Source organism: Limulus polyphemus, unplaced genomic scaffold (assembly GCF_000517525.1).
Source record: "Limulus polyphemus unplaced genomic scaffold, Limulus_polyphemus-2.1.2 Scaffold362, whole genome shotgun sequence".
Lineage (NCBI taxonomy): Eukaryota > Metazoa > Arthropoda > Merostomata > Xiphosura > Limulidae > Limulus > Limulus polyphemus.
The window spans coordinates 333,736-348,291 of NW_013665972.1; the positions used below are offsets into that span (position 1 = coordinate 333,736).

General features: G+C 29.9%; 1 protein-coding gene across 3 annotated transcripts in view; it reads left to right on the forward strand.

The window, feature by feature from the left end:
• The window catches only part of LOC106457699 (serine/threonine-protein kinase Sgk2-like), a 75,047-nt gene extending 61,571 nt beyond the window's left edge, over positions 1-13,476 (forward strand). For all 3 annotated transcript variants that reach the window (XM_013917146.2, XM_022383702.1, XM_022383701.1), the window contains 2 exons: positions 5,837-5,894; positions 6,135-13,476. In XM_013917146.2, the coding sequence (XP_013772600.1) occupies positions 5,837-5,894; positions 6,135-6,235 (159 nt within the window). In that variant the 3' untranslated portion in view covers positions 6,236-13,476. The remainder of the gene's footprint in view (positions 1-5,836; positions 5,895-6,134) is intronic.
• The last annotated feature ends 1,080 nt before the right edge of the window (positions 13,477-14,556 follow it).

Consider the following 14,556-nt stretch of genomic DNA (forward strand, 5'->3'; position numbering starts at 1 on the left):
ACAGGTTCATACAACATAAGTCCAGCTCTTACACTCTATCTCACTTTTATCATTCAGACATACTTCTTCTCTTGGTCTGACTACTCACTTGAATCAGAATGAAACGTGTACACTTTTGTTTTTAGGTTTTTATGTCTACACTCTTTTGTAATCCAACCAAATGCTAGATGTATATACCAAAGTCTTATTATACTCCCTTGAAAGACAAGTTTTAATTGTTAAGCTGGCACACTTTGTCATTTATAAGTTATATTGTTATTGTTACTTTTATGTAGCAGGAGCTTGTGCAAGAAAGTATGCTTAATATCTTCTCCCTCTGTCTGGTTCATTCTACTAAGAAATTTTAAACATTTGATTAGAGAACAGTAGAGATAGTGAGATCCAAACAGATTCACTATAAGCTTTTGTTTTGTAATATTAAATAAAACTTCAAAATCTTCCCTTTTCTAGAGCCATCACCTCTGATATCGATAGCCCACTACCAACTTAATATATGCTTTTGTAAAGATTTCATAGTATGTGTGTTGGCTCCATAATAGATCTGTGGATTTTGGTGCTAGCAAGTCGGTTTAAGTCCATGTGATACCAAAAAATATTCCTTGCACTTTTAAGCTGCATTGTTTATTATAAATGTGATAGTCAATCCCTTAACATGGATGGTAGGTGGTAGAGTGCTGCCGACTAGGTGTCTTCCCTCTGGTCAGTAGGTTCAAAATAAAGGATGAAAGTATAGTCTGCATACTTTTGCCTTAAGTATAAAATACAAATACAGAAATTTCATAACTTTGATATTTCAACCGTTACTTAAGCTATTATAGGATAAGTAACACATTGGAAAAGAAGTATTCCAATAGAAAAAAAAAATTCTCCACTATGGGAGGTACTAAAGTATGTTATGTTTTTGTATATTATAAATTTTGATTCATTTATGTTGACCGCTTAGTTTTCTGTACTGCTTACTTGGCACGTTGATAAAAAACAAAACAAAAAAAAATTACAAGTTGTGAAATTTCAACAATATGAAGTATAAAATACATTCATAATTCTATGTTCTTCTTTAAGACAACCATATTAATCAAATAACAGTTGAATAGGCTTAAACTATGAATATAGTTATTTTATTGTTACCAGCAAATTTACACATTAAGAGAACACTTAAAAATTGGTATCTTATCCATAAAAATAGAGTATTAATTACAATAAGCAATTAAATATTTGCCAGACAGATAGGTTTGATAACATCTGGGTAAATAAATTGACAAAGTATATTCCAGCATTTTCAGAAGACTTAAAGCTACAACTTAACACTTGCCTGTCAAGGACTTAAACCCCTGGTGCTCTTTAACTTTTTGGTGCATACTTCTTTTCAGTCATATCACACTCAAAATCATTGTCAGATAATTCAGGTTCTTAGCTAGAATCATTGTCAGTTTGCACAAGTTCAATTGCCTCTTCAAATGTGAAAACATTGGAGCAATTTGATACCATTTTGGGTCCATTTTCTAATAAAAATTAATTTTCAACTACAAATATTATCAATGTTTTGAATAACAACGTATACCATGTTGAATATGAATTGGTGGCTGAGATCATCATCTGTGTATATTAGGCTTTGTCTATTGATTTTATGCACTTCACATTTCTAGCAGGAAATTCAAACCACATTATGTAGTTGCCATACAATGATGGGTGCACCTAAAGGAAGTCTCATAACAAATTTTACAACCTCAGCTTACTCAGTTGAAACCTAAAGTAGGGTCAGAGACTTGATCTGTTGGATTATCCAAGATCTAATCATACATGTAAGGTCTTAAAAGGATCTCTAGCAAGGTCAGTGACCAAAAGTGAATATAAGAGTTTATATTCTGGTAGTATCTTACTGACATACATAGACAAAATTTAACTTTTTGACACCAGTTTTAGATAAATGGGATTATCAGAAATAAAATGACTAAAAAACATTACAAAAGGAATTTTTCTTCATTCACCATAATTTTAAGTCCGCAGTCCTTTGAGTGTTCAAACTGCCTTTTAACAGAAAATCATCTTTATACAGTGGCATAATTTAAATCCAGTCAAAGCTATACTTCACAAAACTACTTTTGTAACCAAAAGCCTGAAAGTAATAGTAGAATCATGGAATTTTGAATGTGCTAACAGAATCACTCATACAGTGTAACTGTAAGTGATAGTTTTTTTTTTCTTACTTAACCCATTGACTGCTGATTTGCTGTATAGGGTATGGTCTGCCTCAAGTAGTTGCATGTGAGTGTGTTGTATATGGTGTATTGTTTGCAAAAATTACACATGCATTTAAAGCAGCTGCAGTTGTAGGGTTAATACAAAAGCTTATGGTTACACTAGAATGTAACATCAATACAGAAATTTTATGATCAAAACTACTTGAATTTTGCAGAATTTGGTAGTCTTAAAAGTAGCTGAAGGCCTCAAATATTGAAGAAATTGAGATCCAGAAATAATTTTAAGCTTCATCCTCTGAAAGATTTTATTATCCAAAGTAAACATTAAGTTGTCAGCCAGCCCATGTAAGAATGTTGAATAAATAAATTATGTCAAAAATCTGTATCTAGTCAAAATTTATTTTTTAACATAAAGAGCTTATACACTATCTTTATATTGTTGTTTTTCATACAAAAAACTAGGAGAGTAGGGTGTGCTTACCTTTTCTAACATGCACCTGCACTTTAAAGCCACAGAAATCAGGCTGAAATAGATATTGTTTGTTTGAGGCATTGTGGGATAATTTTTGAAATGATCTCTTGCAGTTTTAATCATTTTGGGGATTAGTTTGCATTATATAGGTAATCATCAAGTAATGTAGAATGAGGTCATTGAACAAGTACTTAATTATTTAACCCTATAGACACAGGTCATGGGTCAAAGACCATGTCATCACTTTGTTGACTTGCACACAAAATTTTATTGGACTACTATTTTATGAATTTTTGTCTATAAATTTGATATCGAATTGTAGATTATAATTGAAATTTTAGTATTATACATTAATTAATTTCTTAATTTAAAAATAAATATATAAAAAACCATCTAAATATTGATTTTTGGGTGTCACATGGTATGTTGAATGCAGAACTGGTTCGTATTAAATGTTTGTGATGTTCAACTACAAAGTCCTTAGTTTTGTATGAATTAGGAACTCAAATTACTGATATTGACAAGTTAGATATAAAATAAGATCATCCTATTTTTTTCTATTTGCTGAGATATCACTATGTTTATTGAATCAAACACAGTGGCCCCACCCACCTCTTTCCATTTTTGGAAACACTTTCTTATGTACACCTGATTCTGTCTATGACATGTAAATAACCAATCACAAGCTCAGAATGTCCCTCTAGTGGCTTTCTCAGCATTGTTGAAGTATTAGGGCTTCAAACTCATTCTTTTCATACTAGATTCAAAGCTGGTAAGTCTGTAGTTAGCTCGAAATTTCATATTTTTGTAGACCCAAATACAGATAGTTTAGATAGTTTAAGTGTGGTAAATTATAGTAGAATTCTATGGTATTGATACAGTAACTTATGATTTTTGTTTATTTAAAATGTAAATATAAAACCTAAATAAATTATTTTGTTTCACATCCTCCACATGCGAAATTTGATAAGGCTTAGCAACCTATGGCAAGCAGCAAATGAGTGCAAAGATCGTAACTAGAAGAGATAATTGTTTGCTATACTTCTTTATTTACTGTTCTGTGTTTTAAGAAAAATAAGTTTAAGAACTTATTTGTAAATAGTAATAATGTATATACATATATAATGTATCATAACTGAAATGTGACTGTATTTTACAAAATACTAGTCTACTGAAACACAGCCAAGACAGGTCACTTTGTAAATACTAAAGGACAGTTTTATATTCTTGGATATGGTAACATGAGTGCAAGTGTGTCACATCATTGCAACTTCTGTAATGTTAGTCAATATAATAAAAATAATAAATATATATAAATGATGTGTTATGACATTTAAGCTATTTAGACTAAACATTTGTGTTTTCGTGTTATAATTTGTAGTCATTCTAGAATGAAAAAGCGTAATTTGAATTTATTTCCTAATTTTTTATGGTGGTTATGAGGTCGGTCAAATCTACCGAACCCATACAGAGATTCGTTAGTGAGAATAACAGATAAAATATAAAGTTTTTCTTAGAAAATGTTTGATAATTATCTGGACATTATAAAGATTTTGCATGTGAAGTTTGAACATTTTATGATGCATAAAAGTATTTTTAATATTAAAATCAAAATTACTTTGCATTTTGGATAGTAAACATGCAAAAAGAAAAAAGGAATGAGAAAAACATATCTTAAAAAATCTTAAAACTTAAAAAAAGAAATCTGATATTTTGTGTATGAAAGCTTTGTAATATTTACTGATAATCTGTAAACTTTTGTGAAGATACACTTACTAATTTAAAAGTTATAGCATGAAACCTATAACAAGCACAAAATGGTTATAAGGTTGGTCCCAGGGACCGAGTCCATGCTGAAAGAGTTAATCACTTCAGTGGGCTTATGCCTGTGGTTATAAAATACATGTAACTTTTTGGACTCAATGCCTAAGAGTAATTTAAATATGTTATATTTAATAGTTGTTTGTTCCAAAGAGTAACATGTAGTTGCTTCAAGCTACAAAAAACATCTGTATAGATCAGTCACCGTACAGATTAATTTTGCAAATATGTAGGATATTGCAAAGGATTCAGGATTAAAGAAAAACAGGTAATTGTATCTGGTTAGTAATAGTAGAAAATTTTATGATTAAAAAGCAGTAAAGTTTTGCACAAACCAAAGAATATTTGTTAGTTATATACAAAAATAAACTAATTATCAAATATCAGAGTCATTGGTGAATTTCAAATGAGATGCATTAGTATATTACTAAAGAAGGTTATATTAATTACTCAGGAAACATGCATCAGAGATTATGAATTTGTACTAAAATCAGAACAAAATTGATGGAGAAAGGAACACTTGGAATGAAAACAAAAATTTAGCTGAGATACTGTATTTGTTTTTAATCAGTTATCACTGTTACAAAGAAAGGTAATAAATTATGTATGATTTTAGTAAACAAAAGTACTAAAATTAAGTATAATATAATTATGACAGGAGTGGAATGGGAAACAAAACTTATAATTTTGGTGTGTCAGTACATAAACCAATTGCCAGTTTTGAAGAACATAATAAGTTAAGTAATGCTATCTACATGTATAATAATGTCAAATACATGAACAAAAACAACAAGGTAAATTAAAGTAAAAGTTTCCATTATTTTAAATTACAGAAATATTTAGGGTGCTAAATCAACTTTTGTTATATTAAACTTAAGAAGTAAAACTGAGAACAAATGGAATTTTAACCCATGACTCCATTTTCAGAACATTTTTTTTATCTAACTAAGCTGTAGGGTTTGCGTTAAGTGTCATTTCTATCTTCAGTTTGACCGGTAAACGTGAATTTTGGGCAAGACTTTGAACTCTTCTAATTAACTTATCAAGTACAAAATGTCTTTGTTGTTCATCTGGATTTCTAAGCGCTGTAATGATTTTCCAAATGTAGAAGTGTTTTAAGAGTGGCACACTGTCATCTAACATTACATTTCTTTCTGAAGAAGTGAAAACAGAGATTGAACAGGATTTGAACCTGTGACTCTGTATTGCGGTATATACATTTAAATATACTGATGGTATTTCAAGTTTTAGTCTCTTGAAGAAAATCTTTACATTTATTACCTTATGTTATTGATTATTATGTGGCTTACTTGAAAAATATTTTCACTTTTTTCTGTTTTAGAATGGAGAATTAGACTTGAAAAATATTGATCCTGAGTTTATCAAGGAGCCTGTACCAGGTTAGTTTTGTAATTAAAGTGATACTTGAGATACCTTATTACAAGGGTTCTTTGTATGTTGTTTTTCATTGAAGTATTTTACTAAGAGTAAATGTACGTGTGAGTGGAGTTTTATGGTATTTTTATTTCCAAATTGTATTTGATATATTAGTAAATTTGCATAAGACATGTTTTTCCTTAATTGTTTTTCTGAGTGATGAAATCTTTTGAAGGAGTAAACCACTTTTTTGTATATTTCAGCTTCTGTGGGTAAAAGTCAGGGAATGAGTGCGAGTGTTCAGGATGTGGACACAGCCTTTCAGGGTTTCTCCTATGCACCTCCTCTTTACCTTGACAATTGAAGATAACATCTATATATTGTCCTATCAGTCTTCTGTTACTGAAGTAGCATACATCTGAGTGCAAGGACTGAGTTACATAAATTTTACAAGACATTTTAAATCTAAGTGTAATGTCTGGGGAGTGTTTCAAGTGTATAGTGTTTTTATTTATAAAATTGGATGATTTTAGCTATACTGAAATGAAGTAAGATAAACAGTGTATTATATATAGTCAGTACTTGTGATTAGCTTTACAAATACATGTGAACTACTATTTCAGAAAATAGCTTGGAATTTTGTGGAAAGCCATGAGGAACTTTTATTATGCTAAAATATCATGACAGGTAGCAAATTATTCATGTTACATAAACATGCCTGTAACTGAACATTTGTAACTATAATCAAAACACAAGGAAAAACAGCTAAAAAACTTCATATGGTCTGTGAGGTGATGAATGTTTGTCAGTAATGGTGAAATAAAATTTTTTCAATATGAATAAGTCCATTAAGAAATTATTTTGTTTCTTAAACTTGCCTTAATGTATGCTTTATCATATTTTACAGCAGTATTTTTTGTCACATATTGATTTAAATATTTCTTAAAACTGAGTTCACTCTTTTAGTGTTGCATCATATTTAAGCCTCAATTGTTAAATTTGTATTAGTTTGACTCATTTACGTAAAACAATAATAAATGTTTTGTTTAATATATCTAACATTTACTTTGAATGCATATCTTTTTTTTTACATCAAATATTGTTGAAATTTTTTAAAACAAATTTTAACCCTTTACCTCTTGGAAGTTTCTGGTGGCAAGTAATATTCCTTCAGTTACTAGTAAAAGTCATACTTGTGATCGAAATATATTTTTTAGAGGCATACCATAAAAGATGATGATAATCTAGCAATAAATATAAGATTACTTTTACCAAAACACTGTTTTTATCCCAGTAGTAAAACAATTAATCACTAGATTATATTTTGTGGCCCAAAAACATTTAATAGACTTTAAAATCCATTTTAATAAATGCTGGTTAAACTCTGGGGAAGACAGTTCAAGAACATTTCTTCAACTTGTTTGGTACACATAGTACTACTATGTTACATGTTAAGTGAGAAAATGAATGTAAAAATAATGTTCTCAGAATTTTATTTGTAGTGTTTTGGACTTACAACACTTTTTTGCAATAATATTAAATGATTTATCATTTCTAAGAAATGAATATGGAAATGACTGTCTGTTAAGTCATGTTATGCTTCCTGCAATTTATATTTGTGGAAAATTAATGAGGTGGATTAGTTTAAAAATGTGTGGGCACACACTTCTATCATGATGAAATATGTAAATAAAAAAAAAAAAACCATTAAATTCATTTAGGTTTTGATAATTTTTTACAATTAAAATTTATTGAAGTATACTAGTTTATTAGAATTCTGTGTTATGAGCAACAATTGTTATAATTCAAAATCTACTTATTTCATAATTTTTATCTTCTATAAAATTATTTCACAAATATGAAAAAGCTGATACAATACTATTCTGATGTGTACTATGCAAAAGTTGTTTTATGTGTTGAAGACAGAGACTGAAATTAATGTGAATTGTTTTTTATTTTTTATAACATTTTCCTTAGTGATATTTTAGAAAGAGAAGGCTTATTGGAAGTTTTCTAATGAACAGCACCACATAGTGGTAGCTTAAGAGATGATGATTCTTTTTTTTTTATGTACCTTCTCTAAGTCAGGGAATTGAAGAACAATTCATGAAACTGATTGAGACTTTGCTCTGGGACTTGTTGCAAAGCAGCACCAGCCATAATAAAACACTGAACATAGACAAAGTTAATTAAATGTGAAAACTTTATGATATTAATTTTTTTTTATTATTTCCTAAGTTCTAGAGTTTTTTGTATTGCAATTAGTTTAAGAGACTGATATTCTTGCCCTATTATGAAAAAAAAACACTTGTTATCTATGCTTGGGCAACAATGAAAGTTGAATGCCATTGCATTAATGACTATATATTAATTTGGTGATTTTGATTCCTAAATTCTAATTCCTATATAATGCTTTTCTGCATCCTTAAAACCACTAATACCAGATACATTTATTGTTATCACTATTATGTTGTTGCTGAGGCTTTTACTCCTTGTTTGTTTACTACCAGTGAACTTCACATCTTTTCATTGTTTCTCATGTTTGCTTGTATATTTGCATCTCTTTATGTTACACCTATTCACACCATTACATTATATGGACATTTTCAAGATTTTATCATAGTAACACTAACTATACTGTTCACCTTTGATGTTTGTGCATCATTAATAAATAGCATTATACAATTTTTGGTAAATACTAGTGTATGACACTTGACTTTGGTTCACAACATCAAATAATAAACCAATTATCCACTCACATAATCTTGATTATAACCTTTTTGTAAACAAATTTGTTATGTTTATATTTGGTGCATGCTCTTTTGATACATACCATTCTGCAGTACAGGTGCTTTTAGTACACATATACAGCTCCATTTGGCACACACACCATTTAACAATATAGCCTTATTAGTATGCATCATCTTATGTTACATGTTTTCTTGGCACACACTACTTTGTGTTGTTTGCAGTTACTCCTGGATCCTACCACTCCATTTGATAGATATTCTTGACATGCAGTACTTTTATTGCTCTTTCTGTAAGTGTAATCTACTTCACCTTTATTTTTCAGAAGTCTTACATTTTTGTTTTAGGTCTTCACTCTTTAATTACACAAGTGATAATTCATTATGCACAACTTGAGAACTGTTTTCTAGTCCATTTCAACTTTGTAATATCTTTGTAGTTAAATACATGTCTATCTTCAGCTCCATTCCTATGTCTAAAAGCTCTAAGAATTTCGAATTAAAGTGAGCTTTTCAAAACACAACTTCAGTCATCTGTGAATTAATCTATTATGATCTGTAGATTGTTGAATTCTGTTAGTTTTGTTTTGCTCTGTTGTCCAAAAACTATTTTTTCTCCATCATGATGGACTTCCTTATGAAAGTCCTGAAGTAGTCTTGTTATGATGTTATTACAGGATGACATTGCTGTGTGCATCACATAGTAAATAGTAAAGTAAGTTGAACTTGCTTCAAGTTTATAGTATGTAATAAGCAATATATGCTCTGTAGATTGTTGTATTGAAGGAAACTTTTTTAGGATTTTTATCATTCAAGGTTTTCTTTCTTATGGAAACTACCATTATATGTATTACTCTTTCTTTAATTGTAAGTCTAAATGTGGAGATTATACATGATGCCATTTTATTCCGTTTTATATTTCAGTTATGTAATTAGATAAAAACCAGAAACTACTTAACAGAGTTATTTTAGTATTTTTTTTTACCTCTGTGGCATCCCGTGATGGCTGAATGTTAAGTTTGAGTTCTTATAATTCTGAAATCAGGAGTTTGATTCATCATGGTGGACACTGTGCATGTAATTCATTGTGTAGTTTTGTGCTAAACTACCAAAATGACAACAAATTTGCTTTGGCATTACCTATCACTCTTGTTTATATTAATTTATAGATAAAATATGAAATGATCTTTAATTACAGTATGCATTGTTCCCAATTTTTATGAAATTAGGATATGTAGTTGTGTACATGGTCTAAGTTAGACCATTCCTTTAGATTTTCTCTTATGTTCCTGCCATCAGATAACACCAGAGTAGAAAAATACATGAATGCCAAAATGCCATATTTTTTAAGTCTTTATTATCAGAGAAATTAACATCTGGTATTAACATTGTAGATGCAGAATACTTTGTTAAAAGAGCACAAGAAAGCACAGAATAGGATTAAGTTATCAAGTTTATATTAATCCTTCCATTAAAGATTTCTAGCATCCAATATATATAAAGCAGTATAATTATTTAATGAACCAGTTTTAATTGTGAAAAAACAATGTGTTAATATCTATGTCTGACCAGCTTATTGAATCTTTCAAATACTGTTAGTATTTACATATCATGTTTTGTTTTGAAGTAAATATTATGAAATACATGTAATGGTTAGCTCAGATCTTTAATTTTTTGATTATAAATTTGAATTATGAATGTTCTCAATAGCTATTTGTGTGTCACTTAACTCCTGCCTATTAATATATCCTTCTGGTGTAGCATTCGTTATTTTATTAATTTCTTTGTAAGTTTTGAAATTATTACTGCTAGTGTTGTAATTATTATAAATGTCTCTGCTTGAGTAACTGTTAAGACCAATTTATCAAAAGTTGCATTTTGCATCTTAAAAAAAAGAAACTGTAGAAAATGTTGTGATAAAGATGATAAAATCCATAAGGAAACTATTATATATTTTTTTATTATTCCTTAAAGGAAAACCGATACTGTTTTTTGTTTTGTGGTGGTTTAATGTTTTCAAAAACACTTAGTACACAAATTATGCATTTTAATTGATTGGATGTAAATGATTTACTTGAGCTGTCTAAGGCATTTGAAGGTTATTGTAATGGTTGAATTTTGTTTTAACTTATAAACATCCTCATATATTAGTCACATAAGAATTAGTTAATTTAGCAAGTTTCTTTTTAAAACTAAGTTTGTTCAGAGATCATCTACTGCAGTGCATGTCTCCATTTTTATTAAACTACAAAAGGTGTTTTTTTAAATAATCTTGTGCAGTATTTTTATATTGGTTACAAGATTATCATTAACAACAGTTTTGTATATTTTTAGGTATTAAAATAAGTAATATATATCGATAATACAACATGAAGGCAGTGTTTTCCATGTAAGGCGTTGTTTGTCCCTGTGTTAGAGCTCTGAACTTCAGAGCTGGTGTACCAGGTTCAAATCCATTTAATACCATTCCCCACTTTTTATGATGTAGGTAGATTATAAGAGTGATAGTAAACTCTTAGTGTGGATTGTAGGGTGGCTGTCTTCCCTCTGCAATGGCAGAAGTTCAAAATTAGGGATGGTGGCAGATAGCCTTTATAGTAATTTTACCATAAATACAAATACCTCTTCTATATTGTTTTTGATTTACGAGATTTTGGCTACAATTTTAGTAATCTGATCCACGTATTTAAGTCAGTGGACTGACCGAATTAATTTTGACTGTTTTTTTTAGTATACATATTGAAGCATCTGAGACTGAAAACTTTAAATTAAATAGTATGAAATAGAAAACCGTATTTTTTTGTCTTGATTTAACAATGTTAGTAGTAAAACTTATGAAGCAGGTAAACTTCCTTAAAGCAACTTTGTTGAATTTGTTTCTTTATAAATTAATGTGAAACTTATGAATTATTTTCAGGTTATTACCACATTTTTGAAACCAGGAGAATCTTGTTTGAAAGTCATTTAAAGAAATGCGTGATTTTTTTGTTAACTAGCAGTTTTGTTACATTCAATTATTGTATAGTTATGTGGGCTTCTTTAACAAGAGACTTTTATCAAAGTTCAGCTAAACCTTTGATCTAACTAAATAGTAAGTAATACAAACTGTTTGTTAAATTATACGATATTCTGTGTAAAATAACTTTCAAGAAACGAGATGAGTACTGCTTCTAATCTGTTGAATGTCGTTAGATCTATACCTTTGTTCTGAACTGTGATGGAAAGATCATAGATCTTAGGAAATAGCTAATTGTATTACTATTACATTACTATTTACACCTGATTTGTTGTTAATAAACTTAAGGAGCAAATATTTTAAAGCTATTTTAAGATGAACAATATTGAATTTAAACTGTACGATTTTCAACTGTGTAACTTATGATGTACAGAAGTTGTCAAGAGGAGGGGGCAAATTAGGGAGGAAACGATGCGTTTGGTTTTCAAAAATCAAGTTCTGCTATTATGCCATCCACTTGGTTAATTTTATAAGTTTTATTTTTAAAATGTAAAATCCACTTGTATGTTTGTAACTGTAAAACGGATATTTTTTTGAATCACATTTTATCTGATCATTGACAGAAACTTCAAAGAACTGTTACGTTATATTAAACTACAAAAGACGAGTTTCATATGGAAGTGCTCACTATCATGACGCTTGGAACACTTGTGTGATAATACTGTCTGCTTGTATTCTCTGTAACGTTTCTTTTTTATCGTTTGCTTATTTCTATGAAAAATTGCTACTGTTCGTGAGTGCATTAAAGTATGCGTTAACATGGAATACCGGATTGCCCCCCCCCCCTATTTAGGTTGGTGGTTTGGGAGAATGGGAATGGAGTTGAGGCGAAATGTGCTTATTTTTGTGTAAAACAATTATCTTATTACATATTAATTCATATACATGCCCACATATTGAGCTCAAGTTTGTTTTTGTTTTCGTAAATATGGGTGGATGATGGGAGTATAATCCCTGATTATTCAGGAACATTTGTATTAATGATGGTGCATTTTATGATTTTTAATGATATTCTGTTGTTTGTTTTTTTACTTGTTTCTGATAGTGGTAATTTGTTTGTCGTACTTATTAGCATTAAAAGAGTTACGGTATGGATTCCATTCCATTTTTAACAGTTTTATACATTTCGGTTACTTTTTTGCTCCCCACACCTCATTGGTAAGCTTTAGAGCTTATAGTGCTAAAATTCGGGGTTCGATTCCCATGAAGGGCACAGCACAGATAACCCATTGAGCAGCTTTATACTTAACAACATAGAAACAGAACATCAGGTACTGTCAAAAATAGAATTTTGATCACATTTAAATGAATCGGTGTTAGTTTAGCCATTTAGCGCACATAACATGGATATTTTTTTGTATTTGGATTTTTTTGGGAAGAGGTTACAGATTTTTGATAATACAAGTGATCAATTAGAGATCTTAAACGATTCAGTTTTTGAATAATCCTGAATGAGGCATTAGAATATATAGCAAATCTAATTAATCGCCTTTCATATTTGAGGTCAATTAACCAATTGTTTCTAGGTTATCTTTTATTTTATACGCAAGTAGAAAATTTATAATTTTATAGCTGAACTGGATAATTAGATTTTTTTTCAGTAGGAACTGTATGTTGCTATCTTAGAAGCATCGAAACTTGAAATTAATTAGTACATGGATACTGATTAAAAAGGGTATTTACATGAAAATGTTAAATATGTTATTGTAAAGATGATGATAAATTGTTGATTCTTCAGTATTTTCGATTTAATCTACATTTTTACTTCGATGTTTTGTTAATAAATGTATCTGTGTATAAATAAAATGGCAGTTTAGTTACAGTGATGTACGATATAGCAAATGTTGTGTGTGTGCGAGTCGTTCATTGCTTATTTGTAAATTTTCGAACGTTATTACTTTTTTAATTCATTATGAAGAAATAAAATCACTTGTTCAACTGTTGTTTGTTACATCATCGATTCTATATTAATCGTAAGTTAAACTTTACTGTTGAGTGGATTAGAAAAAATTATTTCAAACACAAGTTGTGAGAGCTGTGTTGTTACTATTTTTATTGATTCGTGGTAGATTCAAAATATCTAGGTTAGAATCATATTTTGTGCGTAAATAAATTGATACCACGTGGTCTTTATTATTATTATTAAAAAACTAGTGACATTCAAACAAGGAGTTTTAAAACTTCAATTTTGCAACCACTTTGGCCTATTTTATGGTCGATGACAATGATAATAATTTCTATGCATCTTTGCTAAAACCTCGAGAGATGGTGCTAAGTGCAGTTCATCGGATATACGTGGAACGATATCTTGTTCTCAAAAAGAAGAGGTTCCATTTTCCCTGATGCTGAGTCTCTATACTTAATCGTCTTTTTCTTATTTTTAAATGATCTCCAGTGGCACAGCGGTATGTCTGTAGACTTACAACGCTAGAAACCGTGTTTCGATACCCGTGGTGGGCAGAGCACAGATAGCCTATTGTGTAGCTTTGTGCTTAACTTCAAACAAACAAACTTATTTTAAATGTCCCCTGGTGGGGCAGCGATAAGTCTACGGCTTTACAATGCTAAAATCTGGGGTTCGACTCCCCGTGGTGAACCCGGCAGATATGGACCCGAACGTCTTTGCTTAAAAACAAAATTTTATTTAATTTTTTCTGTAACAACATGATTTTGGTTTGTTTTTTACTACAAGTATTTATTCTCTTAGTTGTGTTTTGTTTATAACAAATTATTTTGACTGGTGATGATATGAGAACTGAGGTGGATCTAGTCACCTAGACTAAAATGGGTGGGTGTTCTTAACTAGCTGCCTTCTCTCTAGTCTATCAATTAAAAATTAAAGAAGACTAAAACAGTTGCTTCTTGTGTACAGTTCCGTGAATTACTGAAGAACAAGCACGTCATTATTTCGTATTATTATCC